The sequence below is a fragment of the Rhinopithecus roxellana genome, chromosome 5 (genome assembly GCF_007565055.1).
Source record: "Rhinopithecus roxellana isolate Shanxi Qingling chromosome 5, ASM756505v1, whole genome shotgun sequence".
NCBI classification, from domain to species: domain Eukaryota; kingdom Metazoa; phylum Chordata; class Mammalia; order Primates; family Cercopithecidae; genus Rhinopithecus; species Rhinopithecus roxellana.
Genome location: NC_044553.1, coordinates 152,585,450 through 152,595,149, shown reverse-complemented (window position 1 = coordinate 152,595,149; position 9,700 = coordinate 152,585,450). Strand labels below are relative to the sequence as shown.

General features: G+C 41.6%; 1 protein-coding gene across 1 annotated transcript in view; it reads left to right on the top strand.

The window, feature by feature from the left end:
• Positions 1-9,700, top strand: part of DDX24 (DEAD-box helicase 24) — a 29,919-nt gene that overhangs the window by 454 nt on the left and 19,765 nt on the right. The window contains exon 2 of the mRNA XM_010384529.2: positions 1,159-1,875. Within this exon, the coding sequence (XP_010382831.1) occupies positions 1,164-1,875 (712 nt within the window). The 5' untranslated portion in view covers positions 1,159-1,163. The remainder of the gene's footprint in view (positions 1-1,158; positions 1,876-9,700) is intronic.

Sequence of the window (9,700 nt, the reverse complement as noted above, 5' to 3'; positions counted from 1 at the left end):
TGGGCTCCTTGTCCGGGCATCAGGGCCTGACGGCCTCGGCTTCTCGGTTTCGTGCGCGCGTTCGTGCCTGAGACAAAGCGAGAGCACCGCGCGAGACCGGCGTCACGAGGAAACAGAGGCCCTTCTACTCTGCCTGACGCTCCTCGTGTCCTCGCCCGGTTCGCGTGGCACTCCCCGCCCTCTCCTCGTTGAATCCCGCGTGTTTTTTTGTCGTGGCGCGGCGGGTCCGGGGGGCACGGTGTGCGAACGTGCTCTCCTCGCCGGGCGCCATGCTCAGCGGTTTTTGAAGTGCGTCACTTTTTCGTAGTGGCGTATAACGATTCTGTGGGACAAATGTCCTCGTTATTCCCATTGTGCAGACGGGGAAATAGAGACTCAGAGATGGATACGTCCACCGCAGAGCCACAGCTGACGAGTGGTGGATCCGGATTTGAACCAAGGTTTACCTTGGTCTTTTTCACGGAATCTGTTGTCTTCCTTGGGCTTTCTGAAAAGGAAAAACCTGGATCGAGTTCCACCCAAACGAGTTGGGCCTAAATGGCCATTAAGCCACTTAGAATATGATGAAAAAGTTGGATGGGTTTTAAGACGCTTGGCAAAGGAAGGGATGGTGGAGCAGGCATTTGCTCTCTCAGGCAAGGCTTGAGAAGGAAGCAGGCGCAATACGCTTTTAATAAAGCTCACTCCTCCTGCCCCCACAAGAAAAACCCCTCAGATTCTTACTCTGCCTTCAGAACGGCTTATGTGTGGCAGGCTTCATCCTCCGTGCTTTACATAATTTCCTTTATTTACATAAAATATACAACTTAGATATTGTTAGGTACTCTTCAGCCTTTTTATAGATGAGAGCACTGAAGTTCAGAGAGGAGTGGGTGGCACTATCCAAGGTCACACACGCAGTAAGTGTTGGATTTGGAATTCAAACCAGGTCTAGCTCATACGTCTTTGTTCGATCACATGCGTACCCTGTGTTCCAGGCAAAGCTGTCTGTTCTGTGGTATTTCCTTCTTTGTTCTTCTCTAGGTGGGAGCAACTGTGTGATAGCCATCTTTGTATCCTCAGTTTTTTGTAGGGCCTGGTTGCTTAGAAAATATTTGTTGCATCAGAACCCTCTGCTTCTCAGACACCAACCTAATAGAACATGTATCTCCTTTTCAGCAACCATGAAGTTGAAGGACACAAAATCAAGGCCAAAGTCGTCAAACTATGGCAAATTTCAGACAAAGGGAATCAAAGTTGTGGGAAAATGGAAGGAAGTGAAGATTGACCCAAATATGTTTGCAGATGGACAGATGGATGATTTGGTATGCTTTGAGGAATTGACAGATTACCAATTGGTCTCTCCTGCCAAGAATCCCTCCAGTCTCTTCTCAAAGGAGGCACCCAAGAGAAAGGCACAAGCTGTTTCAGAAGAAGAGGAGGAGGGAGAGTCTAGCTCACCAAAGAAAAAGATCAAGTTGAAGAAAAGTAAAAGTGTAGCAACTGAAGGAACCAGTACCCAGAAAGAGGTTGAAGTCAAAGATTCTGAGCTGGAGGCCCAGGGAGATGGCATGGTTTGTGATGATCCGGAGGCTGGAGAGAAGACATCAGAAAACCTGGTCCAAACTGCTCCAAAAAAGAAGAAAAGTAAAGGGAAAAAAGGGTTGGAGCCTTCTCAGAGCTCTGCTGTTAAGGTGCCCAAAAAAGTGAAGACATGGATTCCTGAAGTTCATGATCAGAAGGCAAATGTGTCAGCTTGGAAGGACCTGTTTGTTCCCAGGCCGGTTCTCCGAGCACTCAGCTTTCTAGGCTTCTCTGCACCCACACCGATCCAAGCCCTGACCTTGGCACCTGCCATCCGTGACAGACTGGACATCCTTGGGGCTGCTGAGACAGGTAAGGGCAACTCCGGCCAAGGCAGGATTGCTTCTGGATTGAGCCCATAGCTACTAATAAGCCAGATAATTGGGAGAGAGAAGAATGTTGAGAACATAACCACAAAAGCAACGCTGAATAAAGGTGTTTAGAAGTCAGCCCCCTCTGGTTTGAAATATGCTCTTCCTGAATGGTACCCTAGCCATCACTTTTATCTCTCTCAGCTCTGTAGACCCCATTATCAACCAAATGGAGATAACAGTTTCTACCTCTTGCATTGCTGTGAGGGTTAAATGCTACAGTAAGCTAAAGCTTACACTGTACATTGGAAGTGGTCTGCAAATGGTAGTTTCTCCTGTTCTTGAGCCTTTTCAGAATGACTCATGGGGTAAGGTCAGGCTAAGATCAGCCCTCTGGAGAGGTAGATCTTCATAAGTATAAGGAAGAACTGTCTAATTCTCAGGAGTTGTGCAAAGGTAAAAAGGGTTGCTGCTTGGGAGTTGATGAGTTTCTTGTCATTGTAAGGATTTGAGTGTGGTGGATAGTCATTGGGTGGATTTTGTAAACAGATTCAGCTATGAAGTGACTGTTAGGACTAGGCTGTGTGAGGTTCCTGCAAGACTTTTGGAAGCAATGACAGGTTGGCTTCGCTGGATAACTAGACTACTGACTTGGGGAAGGAACTAGTACTGCCTGGAACTATTGGTCTGTTTAGACCAGCAAGTGTCCGTTAGAAATACATATAGTCATCTCTTGATATCCATGGAGGATTGGTTCCAGGACCTCCCTTGGATACCAAAATCCAGGGATGCTCAAGTCTCTGATATAAAATGGTGTAGTGTTTGCATATAAGCTATGCACATCCTCCTGTATATTTTAAATCATCTCTAAATTACTTACAATACCTCATACAATGTAGGTCTTATGTAAATTGTTACACCGTATTGTTTAGGGAATAATGACAAGAAAAGTCTACAGTGTTTAGTACAGATACAGTTTTTTTTTAACCCCCTGAATATTGTCGATCCCCAAGATGCAGAACCCACGGTTACAGAACAGTGATTGTATAATGTAAAACACATGTGTAATTAAAAATTTACTAGGAACCACATTTTTTAAAAGTTAAAAAAAACTAGTGAGATATTTTACATTTTCTTACTAAATTTTTAAGTAATAAATTACTTAAATTTTTAATTTAAACAATTTTAAAATTTTAATTAATTTTTAGTAATAAACCACTAAACTTGCACATGTCAGTTTAGAGTAACTACATTTTAAGTGTTCAGTAGACACATTGTGCTTTGGGTTTCTGGAACAGTGGTCAGGAAACTTGATGAGGTTCTGTGACAGTCATATAGGTGGAAGAGTGAGGAACCCACAGGAAAGGGGAATGGAGATTATAACTTAGAACATTTACTGAGCATTTAAGATGTGTCATGCACTGTGTTAAGTGCTTTATGTTGATGAGGTCGGTTGTCACAACCACCCTGAGGTGAGTACCATTATTCCCATGTTACAGATGAGAAAACTCAACCTCACAGAGCATAGACAGCTTCCCTAAAATTACACGACTGAAATGGTAGTGTCGGGATTCCAGGCTAGTTCTGTGTGTTGTTAAGCATTCTGCTACACTGCTTTGATATGTGCAGCAGAGTCCTGAAAGTCCCTGGAAGGCAGAAACAAGGTTTATGTGAGCCATTGTGGCCAGAGATTGACATTTGGATTTATACCACAGTTCCTGTCAGGTTGTGAATCTACAAGTCCAGAATTCAAAACGACTTGGGTAAGTCATCCATTTGGGGCTGTGAACAGACCATTGCCCATGCAATAACGAATAGACCCTTAAACAATGTGGGGATTAGGGGCACCAGTCCCCCATGCAGTCAAAAATCCATGTATAATTTTGAACTCCCCCAAACTTAAAATAGCCTATTTTTGGCTGGATGCCTTACAGATAACATAAGCAGTCTATTAGCACATATTTTGTATTATATACTTTATTTTTACAGTAACATAAACTAGAGAAAAACTGTTACTAAAATCGTAAGGAACAGAAAATATATTTGCTATTCATTAAATGGAAGTGGATCATCATAAATGTGTTCATCTTCATCTTTACTGTGAGTAGGCCGAGTAGAAAGAGGAGGGCTTGGTCTTGCTGTCTCAGGGGTGGCTGAGGTGGAAGAAATTATGTGTATAAGTGGACCCCCACATTCAAATTTGTGTTCAAGGGTCAACTGTATATCCATTACCCCCAGAAAGATGCCCTGGTGTTTTTTGTAATCCCTCCCTCCCTCAGTTCTTGTTCCTCCTCAGGCAACCACTGATAGGCTTTCTTAGGCTTTCTATCACTATAAATTAATTTGCATTTTTTTCTTTCTTTTTTTTTTTTTTTTTTTTTTTTTTTTTTTTTTTTTTTTGAGGCGGAGTCTCGCTCTGTCGCCCAGACTGGAGTGCAGTGGCCAGATCTCAGCTCACTGCAAGCTCCGCCTCCCGAGTTTACGCCATTCTCCTGCCTCAGCCTCCCGAGTAGCTGGGACTACAGGCGCCCGCCACTTCGCCCGGCTAGTTTTTTTTTTTGTATTTTTAGTAGAGACGGGGTTTCACCGTGTTAGCCAGGATGGTCTCGATCTCCTGACCTCGTGATCCGCCCGTCTCGGCCTCCCAAAGTGCTGGGATTACAGGCTTGAGCCACCGCGCCCGGCCTGCATTTTTTTCTTTCTCTCTCTCACTCTCACACACACACACACACACACACACACACACTCACTCACTCACACTCTCTCTGTCTTCTCTCTCTCCTTTTTTTGTTTCTTGGAGATGGAGGCTCACTCTGTCACCCAGGCTGGAGTGCAGTGGTGCAATCTCGGCTCACCGCCTCCCGAGTAGCTGTGCCCAACACCATGCCCGGCTAATTTTTTTTCATATTTTTTGTAGAGATGAGGTTTCACCATGTTGGCCAGGCTGGTGGTGAACTCCTGACCTCGTGATCCGCCCACCTCAGCCTCCCAAAGTGCTGAGATTACAGGCATGAGCCGCCACGCCTGGCCCTATACTCGATCTTTAATTTTATTTTAGACTTTTAAAATTTTAGTATTATTTCCTTGTCATTTGAATTTGCATTTCCCTAGTGACTTGCAGTGTTGAGTATTTTAGCATATGCTTATTTGTCTATTCAATTATTTTACCCATTTTAAAATTGGGATGTTCTGTTGTAGAGTTTTGGGGTTCATTGTGTATTCTAGATACATGTCCTTTATCAAATGTGAGATTTGCAAATTTTTCTCCCAGTTTGTGGCTCACCTTTTCATTCTCTTAACAGTGTTTTTCAAAGAGCAGAAGGTTTTATTTTTATGAAATCCAAATTAGCCTTGTCTTTTATGAATTTATGCTTTTGGTGCCTTTGGTGTTTTATCTAAGAACCCTTTGCCTAACTCAGGATCACAAAGATTTCTTCTGTGTTTTGTTCTAGAAGTGTTAATAGACTTAGGTTTTATGTTTGTCTCCAATCCTTATTGAGTTAACTTTTATTTAGAGTGAGAAGTATGGATCAAAGTTTGTGGGTTTTTCTGCATATGGCTGTCTAATTATTTCAGCACCATTAGTTGAAAAACTATTATTTGTCCACTGAGTTGACTTTGCGTCTTTGTTGAAAGTCTGTGACCATATAGGTGTGGGTCTTCCTCTGGAGTCTTTGTTTTCCGTTGATCTGCTTGTGTAGTCTTTATGTCAGTTTCTTACTCTCTTGATTATACTAGCTTTATAATAAGTCTTAAAATTAGGTAGTATAAGTCCTGTTTGTTCTTTTTAAAAGTTATTTTTACTGTTGTAGGCATTTGCCCTCCCATATGGATTTTAGAATCTGTTTAATCAATTTCTACAAAAAAAGGAAGCTGATATTTGGATTGGGATTCTGTTGATTACAGAGCAAATTGAGGATAGATGACATCTTAACAATATTGAATTTTCCAGTCTATGAATACGGTATCTCTCCATTTCTTTAGGTCTTTAACTTTTCTCAGCAATGTTTTATAATTTTCAGTATATAGATTTTTCACATCTTATGTTAGATTTATCCTTAAGCATTTTGTATTTTTGATTCTATTGTAAATGGTAATTTAAAATTTTTTATTTCCAGTTGTTTGTTGCTAATAAGTAGAAATATGATGGATTTTTGTATATTGATCCTGTGTCCTGCAACTTAGTACCACCAAGTAGTTTTCTGAGGATTCCACAGTATTTTCTGCAAAGATGATCATTATCCTGTCTTGGGTGCCTTTTGTTTTTCTTGTTGTGTTGCAGTGGCTAACACCTTTAGCAGAATTTTGAATTGTAGTGGTAAAGTGGGCATTATTGCTTTGTTTTTGATCTTTTGGGGAAAACATTTAGTCTTTCACCATTAAGTCTGATCTTAGCTGTAGGTTTTTTGTAGATGCTTTTTATCATGTTGAGGAAGTTTGCTTTGATTTCTCATTTGCTGAAAGGTTTTATCAGGGATGGATGTTGGATATTTTTCAAATGGTTTTTTACTGCATATATTGAAATACGTGGTTTTTCATTTTTAGTCTGTCAGTATGGTGAATGACATTTTCAAATATGAAATTAGACTGACATTCCTGGGATAAACTGAACTTGGTCACAGTATACCATTGTATTTATATATTGTTGGATTTGATTTGCTAAAATTTTGTTGAGAATTTTTGAATTTAGGTTCATGGGATATTTGTAGTTTTCTTGTAATGTTTTTGGTGTTGGAATCAGTAATATAGCGTCAGAATGATTTCTGAAGTATTCTGTTCAGTTTTCTGAAATAATTTATATAGGATTGACCTTTTGTCCCCAACTTAAATGTTTGGTAGAATTCATCTGGGCCAGCACTTCTCTTTGTAGGAAGATTTTTGGCTACAAATTTACTTTGTTTAATAGATAAGAGATATTTGTGTTACTTACTTTTTTTTCTTTTTCTTTTTTTTTTTTTTTTTTGAGATGGAGTCTTGCTCTGTTGCCCAGGCTGGAGTGCAGTGGCACGATCTTGGCTCACTGCAGGCTCTGCCTACCGATTTCACGCCATTCTCTTGCCCCAGCCTCCCAAGTAGCTGGGACTACAGGCGCCCGCCACCATGCCTGGCTAATTTTTTGTATTTTTAGTAGAGACGGAGTGTCACTGTGTTAGCCAGGATGGTCTGGATTACCTGACCTCGTGATCCGCCTGCCTCAGCCTCCCAAAGTGCTGGGATTACAGGTATGAGCCACCACGCATGGCCACTTATATTTTTCTTGAGTGACAATTTTCTACTTGCAGTTCTATTAGTTTTTGTTTCATGTATTCTGACCATCAGTTTATGTGAATAAATGTTTTATGGATTAAAACATTAGATTGTTGTTATATCCTCTAAGTGAATTGGCTTCTTAGCATTATGAAATGGCCCTCTTTCTCCTTGGTAATATTTTTTGTTCTAAAATGTACTTTGATATTGATGCAGCCAGTCCAGCTTTATTGATTAATGTTAGCATGGTGTGTGTTTTTCCATAGTATTACTTTCCCTTATTTATATCTTTATATTTAATGTGAATTTCTTACAGGCAGCATATAAATGGGTCTTGCTGTTGAATCAGACAATTTCTGTCTTTCAGTTGAATTATTGAATCCAGGCATGGTCGCTCACATCTGTAATCCCAGCACTTTGGGAGGCCAAGGCAGATGGATCACTTGAGGCCAGGAATTCGAGACCAGCCTGGCCAACATGGCGAAACTGTCTCTACTAAAAATACAAAAAAATAGCCGGGCGTGGTGGCATGTGCCTGTAGTCCCAGCCACTTGGGGGGCTGAGCCACAAGAATTGCTTGAACCCAGGGAGTAGAGGTTGCAGCAAGCTGAGATCGTGCCACTGTACTCCATCCTTGGTGACGGAGTGAGACTCTATCTAAAAAAAAAAAAAAAAAAATTGAGTTGTTGAAATTATGTATGTTTAATGATTATTTGTAATGGCTGGGTTTACGTATTTATTTTTTGACTGATAGCATACCTGATTTATTTTTTTCACATTTCTGTTTTTTAAAATTTTCCTTTTCTGTGTTTAGATGTTTATTTTTAAAATTTATTTTTCCATAAGTTATTGGGGTACAGGTGGTATTTGGTTACATGAGCAAGTTTTTTTGTTTTTTTTTTTTTTTTTTGAGACGGAGTCTTGCTCTGTCACCCTGGCTGGAGTGCAACAGTGCAATCCTGGATCACTGCGACCTCCATCTTCCAGGATCAAGCCGTCTTCCTTCCTCAGCCTCCCAAGTAGCTGAACTACAGGCATGTGCCACCATACCAGGCTAATTTTTGTATTTTTAGTAGAGACAGGGTTTCACCATGTTGGCCAGGCTGGTCTTGAACTCCTGAACTCAAGTGATCTGCCCACCTCAGCCTCCCAAAGTTTAGGATTACAGACGTGAGCCACCATGCCAGTTTAGTGGTGATTTGTGAGATTTTGGTGCACTTACCACCCTTGCAATATACACTGCACTGTATTTGTAGTCTTTCATCCCTCGCCCCCCTTTCATTCTTCCCCCCAAGTACCCGGAGTCTCTTGTGTTATTCTTATGCTTTTGTGTCCTCATAACTTAGTCCTGCATATCAGTGATGACTAGGATGTTTGGTTTTTCCATTCCTGAGTTAACCTCGCTTAGAATAATAGTCTCCAGTCTCATCCAGGTCACTGCAAATGCTGTTAATCCGTTCGTTTTTATGGCTGCGTAGTATTCCATCCTAAATATACCACAGTTTCTTTATCTACTCGTTGATTGATGGGCATTTGGGTTGGTTCCATGGTTTTGCAATTGTGAATTGTGCTGTTATAAACATAATGTGTGCAAGTATCTTTTTTGTATAATGACTCCTTTTCCTCTGGTTAGATACCCAGTAGTGGGATTGCTGGATCAAATGGTAGCTCTCCTTTTAATTCTTTAAGGAATCTCCACACTGTTTTCCATAATGGCTATACTAGTTTACTTTCCCACCAGGACGTAAAAGTGTTCCTTGTTTACCACATCCATGCCAACATCTGGTTGTTTTTTGTTGTTGTTGTTGTTGTTGTTTTTGAGTCAGAGTTTTGCTCTTGTTGCCCAGGCTGGAGTGCAGTGATGCAATCTTAGCTCACTGCAACCTCTGCCTCCTGGGTTCAAGCGGTTCTCCTGCCTCAGCCTCCCGAGTAGCTGAGATTACAGGCGTGCGCCACCATGCCTGGCTAATTTTGTATTTTTAGTAGAGACGTGGTTTCTCAATGTTGGTCAGGCTGGTCTCAAACTCCCGACCTCATGTTATCTGCCCGTCTCAGCCTCCCAAAGTGCTGGGATTACAGGCATGAGCCACTGCGCCTGGCATTCGTTCATTCATTCATTCATTCATTGAAGTCAAAAGCTCACTCTGTTGCCCAGGCTGGAGTGCAGTGGCATGATCTTGGCTCACTGCCACCTCCACCTCCCGGGTTCAAGCGATTCTCCCGCTTCAGCCTCCTTAGTGGCTGGAATTACAGGTGCCTGTCACCATGCCCGACTAATTTTTGTATTTTTAGTAGAGATGGGGTTTCATCATGTTGGCCAGGCTGGTCTCGAACTCCTGACCTCAGGTGATCTGCCCACCTCAACCTCCCAAAGTGCTGGGATTACAGGCGTGAGCCACCGTGCCTGGCTGCCAACATCTACTGTTTTTTGATTTTTTGATTATGGCCATTCTTGCAGGAGTAAGGTGGTATCGCATTGTGGTTTTGCTTTGCATTTCCCTGATCATTAGTGATGTGGAGCATTTTTTCATATGTTTGTTGGCCATTTGTATATCTTCTTTTGAGAATTGTCTATTTAT